The sequence below is a fragment of the Pelodiscus sinensis genome, chromosome 3 (genome assembly GCF_049634645.1).
Source record: "Pelodiscus sinensis isolate JC-2024 chromosome 3, ASM4963464v1, whole genome shotgun sequence".
NCBI lineage: Eukaryota > Metazoa > Chordata > Testudines > Trionychidae > Pelodiscus > Pelodiscus sinensis.
Window position 1 is genome coordinate 44,015,550 of NC_134713.1, and position 13,141 is coordinate 44,028,690.

The 13,141-nt window shown below is 44.2% G+C and overlaps 1 protein-coding gene across 28 annotated transcripts in view; it reads right to left on the bottom strand.

Annotated features, from left to right (window-relative positions):
* DST (dystonin) overlaps nt 1-13,141 on the bottom strand; it is a 470,874-nt gene that overhangs the window by 244,094 nt on the left and 213,639 nt on the right. Inside the window, exon 1 of one of the 28 annotated variants that reach the window (XM_075923648.1) lies at nt 7,506-8,623. The exons of 26 other annotated variants lie outside the window; for them this stretch is intronic. In XM_075923648.1, coding sequence (XP_075779763.1) covers nt 7,506-8,297 — 792 coding nt within the window. In that variant the 5' untranslated portion in view covers nt 8,298-8,623. Of the gene's footprint in view, nt 1-7,505; nt 8,624-13,141 lie in introns of those variants that run through there. One more of the 28 variants, XM_075923656.1, reaches the window with a different exon arrangement.

Consider the following 13,141-nt stretch of genomic DNA (forward strand, 5'->3'; position numbering starts at 1 on the left):
GATTTCCTTAATTACCTGCTCCATTATCTTCCCTGGGACAGACGTTAAACTGACCGGTCTGTAGTTTCCTGGGTTGTTCTTATTCCCCTTTTTATAGATGGGCACAATATTTGCCCTTTTCCAGTCTTCTGGAATCTCCCGTCTGCCATGATTTTTCAAAGATCATAGCTAAAGGCTCAGATACCTCCTCTATCAGCTCCTTGAGTATCCTGGGATGCATTTCGTCAGGACCTGGTGACTTGCTGACATCTAACTTTCCTAAGTGATTTTTAACTTGTTCTTTGTGTATCCTATCTTCTAAACTTACCCTCTCTCTGCTTGTATTCACTACCTTAGGCACACCACCAGACTTCTCGGTGAAGACCGAAACAAAGAAGTCATTGAGCATCTCCGCCATTTCCAAGTTCCCTGTTACTGCTTCTCCCTCCTCACTAAGCAGTGGGCCTACCCTGTCCTTGGTCTTCCTCTTGCTTTTAATGTATTTATAAAAGCTCTTCTTGTTTCCCTTTATGCCTGTAGCTAGTTTGATCTCATTTTGTGCCTTTGCCTTTCTAATCTTGCCCCTGCATTCCCGTGTTGCTTGCCTATATTCATCCATTGCTAGTTTCCATTTTTTATATGACTCCTTTTTTATTTTGAGATCATGCAAGATCTCTTTGTTAAGCCAAGCTGGTCTTTTGCCATATTTTCTATCTTTCCTACACAGCGGAATTGTTTGCTTTTGGGCCTTTAACAACGTCCCTTTGAAATACTTCCAACTCTCCTCAGTTGTTTTTCCCTTCAGTCTTGCTTCCCATGGGACCTTACCTACAAGTTCTCTGAGCTTATCAAAATCTGCCTTCCTGAAATCCATTACCTCAATTGTGCTGGTCTCCCTTCTACCTTTCCTTAAGATCATGAACTCTATTATTTCGTGATCACTGTCCCCTATACTGTCTTCCACTTTCAAGTTCTCAACTAGTTCCTCCCTATTTGTTAAAACCAAATCCAGAACAGCTTCTCCTCTGGTAGCTTTTTCAACCTTCTGAAACAGAAAGTTGTCTCCAATGCAGTCCAGAAACTTATTGGATAGCCTGTGCCTCGCTGTATTAGTTTCCCAACATATGTCTGGATAGTTGAAGTCCCCCATCACCACCAAATCTTGGGCTTTGGATAGTTTTGTTAATTGTTTAAAAAAGGCCTCATCCACCTCTTCCACCTGGCTAGGTGGCCTGTAGTAGACTCCTAGCATGATATCACCCTCGTTTTTTACCCCTTTTAGCTTAACCCAGAGACTCTCTACACAGCTATGTCCTACGTTCATCTCCACTTCAGTCCAAGTGTGTACATTTTTAATATACAAGGCAACCCCTCCTCCCTTTTTTCCCTGTCTGTCCTTCCTGAGCAAGCCGTACCCTTCCATACCAATATTCCAATCATGCGTCCCATCCCACCAGGTTTCTGTAATACCAATGATATCATAGTTGTATTTATTGGTTAGCAATTCCAGTTCTTCCTGCTTATTACCCATACTTCTCGCATTTGTATATAGGCATCTAAGATACTGATTTGATCTTGCCTCCCTCTTGTGCCCTGACCCTCCTTTCTCCTTGCCATTATAGGCCGTAGTCCCCCCCATTTCCAACCCATCTCCCAGTCCCGCACATTCAGCACTTACCTGTGGGCTTTGCTCACCTGCCCCCGACAAACCTAGTTTAAAGCCCTCCTCACAAGGTTTTAAAGCCCTCCTCACAAGGTTGATGGCCCAGGCTAGTAGTTTGTGAGCCCCCCTAGGCTCTGGGGTAGGGACAAAAATGAGGGGTTCAGTGTGTGAGAGGGGGCTGCTGGGAACCAGGCTGGGGGTTTGGGTGGTAGGGGTGCAGGAATGGGTTGCAGAGTCTGGGAATGAGGTGCTCTCAGGGGCCAGATCCAGGCAAACCAAGGGCCAAATCCTACTTCCAGGTCTTAGGTTCCCCACCCCTGTTCTATGGAGTGGAGAGAAGCTGCAGGAAGCAGTGTGTTGCTCTTGATTGAGGGCCACACTCACAGCAGTAGGAGGGGCAGCTATAAACTTACTGAAGTGGTAGACAGGGCACAGTGGAAGCATGCTTTGCTCATGCTTCTAATTGTACTAACGTCCTATGGCAGTTAAGCTTAGGAAAGTAAGCATTAGGAAAACAGGATAAGGGACACTCTGAAGAAAGGAAGAGGGGTGGGCTCTGGAGTAGACTAGGGGATAGGGCAAATGCCTGAAGAATACGGGGCGGAGGGGGATTCAAGCATCCTCTACCCACCCTGCGAACCGCCAGACAGCCAACACAAGTTGCCCCAGGGATGAAGCTGACTTCTGTTTTAGGAAGGTAGAAGGTTTGGGAGTGGACTAGGGGATAGAGCATTTGCCTGGGGAGCATTTTGATCCTCTATAACCAGAGAACTTCAGTCTTTGGATTTCAAATGAAAGAAAAATGAAAATACAGGCAGTCCCCGACTTACGCGGATCCGACTTACGTCGGATCCGCACTTACGAACGGGGCTTTCTCGCCCCGGAGGTCGAGGTAGCGGATTGCTACCTGCGAGCTCCGGGGCGAGAAAGCCCCGTTCGTAAGCTGCTCCGGTGCCCCTGGTCTGCTGGAGACCGTCTCCAGCAGACCAGGGGCACCGGGCGGGTTCCCGTGCTTCTGAGGCTTTGCCAGAGCAAAGCCTCGGAAGCGCGGGAACCGCTGCTGCTGCCGCATGAGACCCGGTGCCTGTGGTCTGCTGGGGACCGTCCCCAGCAGACCACAGGCACCGGGACCCAAGCGGCAGCAGCGGGCGGGTTCCCGCGCTTCTGAGGCTTTGCCAGAGGAAAGAGGCTTCTGAGGCTTTTGCCAGAGCAAAGCCTCAGAAGCGCGGGAACCCCCGCTGCTGCCGCATGAGACCCGGTGCCTGTGTTCTGCTGGGGACGGTCCCCAGCAGACCACAGGCACCGGGTCTCATGCGGCAGCAGCGGGGGCGAGGGGTCCCGCGCTTCTGAGGCTTTGCCAGAGCAAAGCCTCAGAGGCGCGGCACCCCGCTGCCGCTGCTGCTCTGCTCCCCGTGTCCCTGGTCTGCTGGGGAGGGGGGGCGCGGATACTGGAGCAACCCAGCAGCACCCCAGTTGCTCTGCCCCAGGTGTCCCCAAGTCAGCCACTGCTGAAACTGACCAGCGCTGACTACAGGAAGCCCGAGGCAGAGTTGCTCTGCCCCAGGCTTCCTGGAATCAGCGCTCATCAGTTTCAGCAGCAGCTGACTTGGGGAAGCTTGGGGTTCTTAAGTTGAATCTGTATGTAAGTCAGAACTGGCGGTCAGTTTCAGCAGCGGCTGAATCTGGACGCCAGTTCCGACTTACATACAGATTCAACTTAAGAAGAAACCTACAGTCCCTATCTCGTACGTAACCTGGGGACTGCCTGTATACTAGCTGACACGATACTAGATGCACACACGTCTATAGTGCCATAAAGTCGTACATGACGAAAAAGAAATGAATGAATTAAAAAAATGTGACTTTTGGGGCCAAGAAGAATCTCTCTCTTATCATGCAAAATAAATTCTACAATGATATCAGATTGTAAACTGTCATGGATCCGTGCTGAACTTTCCAAAAGCCAAAAAAATGTGTCGAAGTTAATTTTTTAAAGCAACTTGGATCTGATGAAAACTATCATAATTATCCCCATAAACTTTTGCTACTGTGGCCTATTGTTTGGCTAGCATGTTACATAATATAAGAACAATATAAAGTATCAAGCACAGATAACAATGCATTAATATCAGATGCAGTTTGTGATATCTGCATCCAGGTTCATGTCTGAAATAATAAACGGAGGCACAAAGAGGATATGTAACTAGACCAAAGTAACTAAGAAGTCTGTAGCAGAGCTGAAACAGAACACAAATCTATCATTATTAATTTTGTGTTTTAACTACAAACTAATATTGTTCCATATACACATGTAGGAAAAGGCAGATTAGTGTCTGGAGGCCAGGATCCAAATCAAAGGTTCTAATCCAGTAGAAGGTAAAATACTGGCTGTAGGCTGCAGGGCAAGGGAGCTTAATAAAATTAGCAACTGGCTTAAGTTCCTCTGCATCAGAGCCAAGAGACACATTGTCCTGGACACCAGGAATGTGTCTTAGCTGAGCTGCAACTTTATGAAGTAACACATCTGGGAACTATCTGGCAATAGCTCATCCAATTCAATTGATCCTTTCTTTGTAAATCATACCACCAATACTGCCATTAGTCCTCCCACACAATTAACCTCATCCCAGTATCCTTGCTAAGACACCCTTTCAGCCTTATCGGAAGATTAATGGGCTGGGGAGTTTATATGGAAGCTAGTAGTTGGGTAGTCAAGTTGACTACTGACTGCTGGCTTCCTCCCCCTTGCTGCCTCTGCATCAGAGGCAGCAAGATGGGGGGAGGGAGGAGCAGGAGCCAGTGCTGGGGAGAGCTGGCTTAAAAGCTGGTTTCCTCCAGCACCATCTCTGTGATGTGGGGGAGGAAGGGAAGCAGGGGAGGCAGAGGTGCAGAGGTCTGGGACTCGGCGTGAGCTGGGACTGCTCAGTCCTGGCTTGTGCCACTTCTAGGACCTATCTCTGCTGCAGCGCTGCATTTTATATGTAGTATGAGCTGGGCAGCTCTGACTACATGTAACTGCAAAGGCGCAGTGGTCCAGAACCCAGCATGAGCTAGGACTCTACCTCTGCTGTGGGATCAACCTCTGCTGTGTCTCTGCAGTTTAAATATAGCAGGAGCCAGCTGCCTGTGGGCCCAGCTTCTACTACTTTTAAACTGCAGCACCGCAGTGGGGTGGCTCCTGGACCCGGAGTAAGCCGAGACAGAGGGCCTCCCCTTATCAACTAATCGTGTAGTCAAAATGTTATCAACTACATGGTTAGTCAATTACCCACTTCTTAACATCCTTACTGGGGAGGAAGACCCTGTCCCTTTGCCCCACTAGTCATTAAGAGTCTCAACTCTCTTCCCTGCCTCTTGTAGGAAATACTTTCTCCTAATAAACTTCTAAGAGCTAGCGTACACTAGGGATGTTAAATATCAGTTAACTGAGTAGTCAACCTCATTAATTCTTCTTGGTTTCTTGACTATTCTATAGTCCCTTGGGGTGGAGAGGGCAGCCAATGAGCTCTGGCCCCACTCCCCAGGAGCCCTCTGCCATTCTGCACTGCTGCCTCTGTATAAGGCAGGAGCTGGTCCGCAAGGAGAGCCAGTTTAAAAACCAGCTCCCCTTGCAGACTGTCACCCACTACTGCTGCAACAGCCCCTCTCCAGGCAGTTCTGAGCTCCCAGACCTGGTGCAAGCCGGAATTGAACCACGCTGCCTGGCCACCTGGCTCCTAATACACTTAAAATACAAAACCACAGCAGAGATGGGTCCCAGACTGAGCCGGACTGTTGGCCAGCCTGCTAAAAAATTACTGGAGGAGGGGAGGGAAGAAAGAAATGTGTATAGTCTATAGTATTAACCTATAAGCTTTTGCTTATCAGTTAATTGACTAAACTATTACATCCCTAGTCTACACTAACCCTTGCCGTCGACCTAATCTATGTAACTTCAGTTACGCAAACAGCACAAATATATGTGGTAAAGTTGGAGGGGGCTGCTCTCCTGTCAATACCGGTTACTCTTCTGATCCTGGTGGTGTCGACGGGAGAGCACTCGAGACTGATTGATCATGTCTAAGTAGATGAGATAAATCAACAGCTGGTGGATTGATCGCTGCAGCGTCAATGCCTTGTGTAGAGGGGACTAGCCCTCTATCTGGTTTATCAGGAAACTGGCCTCCCTATCAAATAAGTAAATGTACGGGGCACTTGGCAAATTCCAACAACAATGACTTTTACAACCTAACCTACCTACCAGATCCCTGGGCTTCTGAAAGGAAGATGGAAAACTGCACATTGCCCAGGCCAATATGGATGGGAGTTGAAACTCCTTCCTAGCCTATCATAATGCTCACAGCCCCAAATAACCCAATTCTGTTCTAACGGGGGGGGGGGGGGGGAGGGAGTTATTCTCCCAGGCTGTGTCTACACTGGCACCCTTTTCCGTAAAAGGGATGCTAATGAGACACTTCGGAATTGCAAATGCCGCGGGGGATTTAAATATCCCCCGCGGCATTTGCATGAACATGGCTGCCACTTTTTTCCGGCTCGGGGTTTTGCCGGAGAAAAGCGCCAGTCTAGACGGGATCTTGCGGAAAATAAGCCCTTTTCTGCAAGATCCCTTATACCTACTTGCAAGTAGGAATAAGGGATCTTCCGGAAAAGGGCTTATTTTCCGCAAGATCCCGTCTTATAGGTTAATACTTATTCCTTGCAAGTAGGAATAAGGGATCTTCCGGAAAGGGGCTTATTTTCCGCAAGATCCCATCTAGACTGCCACTTTTCTCCAGCAAAACCCCGAGCCGGAAAAAAGCGGCAGCCATGTTCATGCAAATGCCACGGGGTATATTTAAATCGCTCGCGGCATTTGCAATTCCAAAGTGTCTCATTAGCATCCCTTTTACGGAAAAGAGTGCCAGTGCAGACACAGCCCCAGTGAAGAACAGCCCGTAAGGCTTGGGGAATGGTTTATAAGTCTCCTCTGAAATGTACAGAAATTAATAAGCTTTGCTACACTCTTGTATATCATCAATCAACCTAGAGTCATTTTCTTCTCCTCAGGACCTCAGGAGGACTAAATGCCCAAAGGGGCAAAGAGATTTCTTTCTCCTGTGCTGGTGTAAACCTGCCAACCAACACACACACAGAGATACACACACACACACTGTGGACACTGCCGTTAGGAGCCTCTCACTTAGATACTATGAAGAATTAGTTCATGTGGAAGTGGCACACTAAGTTCTTCTATGCATGTAAAATCTGCTACAGAGGATAGTAAAGGGCTGGAGGATTTGCACAATGCACAATTACTATGTTGTATACTGAAATATGTTTAATTTCTAATACTAATCTGGCTTGTCCTATTTCCACTAACAGACTATTTTATATTACGATCTGTATGCTAAAGAGAGCCCCCTGCCTCCACCTCCTTATTTATAAATGCAATGTGTTAATGCAATCTGCACTCACCTTTTCTATTTAAAGCAATATAATAAGAGGCTTTCAAAAGACAGTAAATGAAATCAGTTATACATGCTTCTATCTGATACAATCCTTAATGTAACACATAAACTTACCATTTCTCAAGAACTGAAAGGAAAATTTACTATGGATACTAAAAGCTACTGGATTTTTCACTCAAAAATCAAACTTAGGAAACATCTGAAATTAGACTATAGACAGAAAACTGGAATAATATTATTTAAGTGAATGGATAAAAGATCAAGTACTGTGTACTGTGCTATGATTATAAGTAGGGTGACTGAATATAACAGGGCTACATAGAGAGGATAGGAAGATTTCATAGTAGCTAAATAAAGACATTAACTATTTTTTACTAAGCTAAGCTTTTAATGTTGTAATGCTAGAAGGTATTTACCTTACTCCTTTCTGATGGAATGCTATAAAATGCCACTTCCTTTGGCATTTGAGGAAAGCCAGAATCAAAAGAAAGAGATCTCTTTTGTTCAATCTTCGGATTAATTTTAGTTTCAGATAGAAACTGGCGCAACTTTTCATGTTTTTTCCCTGCAGGGATATCTCCAGAAACTCTGAAAGAAACTTCACTTAACCCAATTTCTTCACACTGTCTGCCTAAAAGGCGGTTAATAGAGTTCAAGCTAGCTGCTTTTCCAAAATGAAAAACACCAACTTTCTTCTGGAATATTAATTCTCTTGTGTTGTCATCATGCAAATATTTCTTCTTGTATATGCAGCCTTTTAGTAATCTCTTCTCATCTTGTTCATTTAGCCATGTATCTGCTTCATCAGACTTTGTAAATCTCTGGTTTTCAGCAGAGCTGTTCCCACTGAAAGAATAAATCCTTGCCTCATTTGGCAAAGCTTCTGCTTTAGCAAGATCGATTGAAACTTCTGTACTCACAGGCAGAACATTACTGTCCATTGGCATCCTCTTCTTAAAGGAATTGCCCAGTGCCATCCCCCAAGAAAGAATCTCTGTGTCTTTTGAAATCCATGTTTCATTCTGGATTTTTTCTTCATTGTTTTTAATCTGTTCTGACTCTGTTCCCTCCTGAGTTGACTTCTTTCTCGTTTTCCTTCTGAAATATTTTCTTCCAGGGGAATGTTTAGCGGGACTCAAAGGAGCTCTGGCAGGATCTAAACACTGTTCTTCTTTTTCAGCCCTTACACATCCACAGACATTCCCCATTTGGCTCACAGGAAATCACAGCCACACAGGGTCCGGTATTTCAGTATATTTACATATACTTTAATCTTTCTCCGGATGTCAGGAATTCCAGTTTGCACCCTAATTTCTTCCAGACTTCACTTCCATCCTTCTCAGTAAGTGGCCATTTTGCTTACGAGAAATGCACACGCAATAAATGTCATGGCATTTTGCCCAGGCAAGCCCTGTGTCTGATTAGACACTGTGTCTTATTTCTGGACACCAATCCTCTTAAACAAACATCATTTCCTCAGCATTAAACTGCAATGCCGATGGCCTTCCACAGGGATGACATAGCACTTACGGGCAATGGAAAAGTCTTACACACATTTTAACTTCCAGTTTCATTTTGTAAATTCAAAGATAAACTTGAAAAATGCACAGCAACCTTTGAAACTATTAGCCCACACCGCAAATGCAAAACAAACAAAGTAAATACTGGGAGGGATTTAGTTAGTAATGTGTCATGCATACTTAAAACCCTGAATATTTCTTCTACCTCAGACACAATGGTAAATCTGTATTGAGATTAATTAACAGAGGGTGCATTGTGATGCAGATTTGTATTTGTGGGTTTTTTTTCAAGCAGGTGATAGGAAAGAATCACTGAAAAATCAGAAATAAATAGTCCCAAATTTCATTATTACAGTACAGGTATGACAGATTGCTCAAATCAGCATCATTATGCATTAGGTATTGGAATTTAACCAAGGTTTTGTAATAGCAAACAGCTAAACAAGAAACAAAAGTTTAAAAGGCTAATCTCCTTAGAAAAATATCAATTAAATTGTTGGAAAACAGAGGTTAACTTGAACAAAGTATAGTCTTATAATCTCCTCTGGTTTTTCAGTTCTCTTACCCTCCCCCTACTCTGTGAGGATATGTCTACACTACCCTCCTAGTTCGAACTAGGAGGGTAATGTAGGCATACCGCACTTGCAAATGAAGCCCGGGATTTGAATTTCCCGGGCTTCATTTGCATAAGCGGGGAGCTGCCATTTTTAAAACCCCGCTGGTTCGAACCCCGTGCAGCACGGCTACACGGGGCTCGAACTAGGTAGTTCGGAATAGGAAGCCAGCACAATGGGAGCTGCAGGGCCTGTGCTTGCCAGCATGTGCAGCATGCAGAGACCAGATGCCCTCTGTTCTCCCAGAAGCACACCATGCAGACACATACACTGGCTCCAGAAGCCAGCCGCTTTGAGTGGCATGTGGGGCTACAGCTGGCAGGGAGCCTGCCCAAGGGTCCTGCTGGGCTGCTTACCGGGACCTGCCTACAGTAAGTGCCTCCCAGCTGGAGCCTACACCTGGCATCCCATCTCCTCGCAGGGTGGGGGACTGCTTGAGTCCCCGCTGGCCCCTTGCTCCCAGTGTGCACTTTGCACCAGCTCACCCCTCTCCTCCCCTTTGCTGCCTCTCTCTGATAGAGGCAGCGGGGGGAGGGGAGGGGAAGGGGGGAAGAAAGCGACTAGTTGAGTCGCTAGTTGACTATCCAATAAGCATATGCTCCCTTTTGCACCCAACCTCCATCCCAGACCCACACCCCTTCCATTAATATCACAGAAGAGAGCAGCCCGTGACCACTTACTAATTCTTGGAGTGACCCCCATAAAAAATTATTTCCCATCCCAACATAAATCCACACAGTCAGCTTCCCATAACCTAGCATGTGTCCTACTTTACTGTGATTGCTTCCCTGACACTACACTTTAAAACCTCCTTTATATTGCTTCCATCTCTCCCACTACTGCTATCCCATTGTTCCCCTGTAAAAATCAGGTCTCCTATTTTGTATGTCATGTTGTAATAAAATATTCGTGGGGCACACAATTTACACTTTTCACAGATTTCTTGGCTGCTCCACATAAAAATGGAGGAGCACAGAAATCTGTGAGGAACAGTCTGCTGCCTAGGAGCAGCTGGTAGTAGAGTAGATCACCTGGGGAGGGGACAGGCAGGCTGGGCTGCATGAGTGCACCCATAGAGACTTTAAGGGAGTGGGACTGCCTACACGCAAATCAGTGAGAAAGACTCACTCTGTCCCTTTTGTTGCTGTTGTTATTGAAGGTGTTTGTGGGCCCTTTGACGCTTTCTCATGCAATGGGCTTAGATTACAGCTCAGGATCTATTTTACTTACCCATTTAAAAAAAATGCAGGACAATGATTAGAAAAACTGCATGACTTCCTTGTGTGAAAGTCCGAGCAATTGAAAGTGATACTCTATTTTACAGAACACAAAACCCCAAAATAAAAATAAAACAATTTAAATGAATAGGGGGTCTTCTTGTTTCCAAGTATTTGTAACTTACCTTTGATTTCCCTACAAAATGTTGACATTATTTTTTCCTTCATGGTAATTTAAATAAATTACCAACATAATGTGAAACTGGTGTGATTATATTGCGTTATGTTCATAAATAAAATATTCTGCAGGATTTTGGATGAAAAGGCACAGAATTTTGTAATTTTTCTGTGCAGAATTCCTCCCAGGAGTAGATGGTGGGAGTGATGAAGTAAATACATCATATGATGTGGCCACGCAACAGGCAGAGTTTGAGAGGTTCCTGATAAATCTAAAGATGGGGTGGAGCACATCCAGTTATACATCTGTTTAAGCAGGGCAACCACACGCACTGCACTAACATATAAAGATGTTACATTTTACATTCTTCTTGAAAAAAATGTTGTTTTAATGGAAATGCTGTTCATTGGAAAATAATGTTAAAACAATGCCCATGAGCATTTAACTATTGCCAAGTCCCAAGATATTAAACTAACTGTAGCATACTACAGAGATGACAACAGTCTTCCTTTCTCTCCAAGGATATAACAAGAGCTAAGAATATTCCCAGAAATATTTCAAGTTAAAATTTTGCATTGCAGGTAATAGTTTAAATCAAACTGTAAATATGCTTTCTTAACAATGATTATATTAAACTATGTAACTGGTTCTCAAATTTCAACACAGTGTAATTTAGTAAAATGTATATTGTATATTTTAAAAATCTGTTGAATAATCACTGGGAGTGTCATCTTCTTATAAACAGAAAGCTCTCATGCATTGCTTGGGCATCCAAAACACCAACTGCAATGGGCATTCTGGATGTCTAGAAAAGGTAGAATCAGATCTATGCTGAAATAGTAGGACAGAAAAAAGTATATAATGGATTTTGCTGGCATCACAATCCCCCACCCAGTGGACATACTGGTCAATACTTCCAAAACTGACCAATGATTTTGTGTGACTTGATTTTCAGAAGTTAGGTATTCAGCAATTTCTGAAATGTGAACCTGTTTAAGGTGGAAATCCAAAAATTAAGGCAACCACAATCAATGGTCACTTTTAAAAATGCTGGCCACTAGGGGGTTTTGTTTGTTCCAATTATAAAACTGGGCCTCATTTTGTTTTTACTCTGCCATAATCAGGGGGAGTCCCTTTGACCTCAAGAATTAATATTTGGCCTGATCAGACACACACACTTTCTTAATATCAGTATAAAAACAGAAGAGGTGATCCTCTTGTACTCCCTAGGAGTAGATCAAAGTTTGAAAACAAATAGGGCTAAGAAATTCATTGCTTCTGGCTACTGTCAAGTCCTGCTAATGTTAACAAATGTTAGCAAAGACAAGTGAAGTGATTATTAATATCTGCTGAATGTATTAAAGTATAGGCAAGAAATTTGTGTTCCACACTCATTTTATAACTGAGCTAACAATGCTTACAAGCTATTTTTGACTGTGAGACAAGGCCATAACCTTTCCATTTACAACACTCTCTATTATTCTTTGTTCTACATGAACTAAAAAGAGTAATACTGAGAGCACTCTCTTACTAAGTTCTCTATTTTCAAAGACCCAGTAAACAGTCAAGGCCAAAGAGAATTTACAATTGGCCATTACAGGTAATAAGAGCTTTCAAAAATGTGCATTCATGACATCCTATCTTAACACAGAATAAATAAAAGTGTAAGGGTCAAAGATAAAGTGATAAACACTGAAACAACGTAACACAAGGTTAACCAGTGATGCAAGTCTCAGCAAGCAACCCTTAAAGTTATCAGAGAATGTGCAGTTATATTGGAGAATCAGAAATGGGAAACTGAGGTTTCCCTTTAAACCAGACAGATAATTATCCTAAAGTATGATAGGAAGCTACCACTGAAGTTCAAATCAAAACCGGGGAAGTGACCACACCCAAAGTGAAGCCTAACACCATCACCAAGTATAAATACCTAGATACCCAAATGGCCACCCATGGCTGTATGCTGTTAGATAGAAACCAAAGGACCAAATTCAAATCCCCTGGGCTGTGTCTACACTGGCCACATAACCCGTAATAGCTATGGAAATGAGAGAAGTCAGAATAGGGAAATGCGCGGGGGATTTAAATATCCCCCACGGGATTTAAATAAACATGGCCGCCATTTTTTTCTGGCTTGGGGAAAAGCCGGAAAAGAGTGCCCAGACTGGCGCGATCCTCCGGAATAAAGCCCTATTAACAACTTGCAAGTAGGAATAAGAGATCCTCCGGAATAGGGCTTTATTCCGGAGGATCGCGCCAGTCTGGACGCTCTTTTCCGGCTTTTCCCCAAGCCGGAAAAAAGCGGCGGCCATGTTTATTTAAATCCCGCAGGGGATATTTAATTCCCCCGCGCATTTCCCTATTCTGACTTCTCTCATTTCCATAGCTATTACGGGTTATGTGGCCAGTGTAGACCAGCCCTGGAGTTAGGAATGAATTTGCACAGAGTATTAAAGAGAGACTACAGACAGTTTATCTGAAACAGAAGCATACATCAACAGGTGAAAACTATACCTAGGTGAA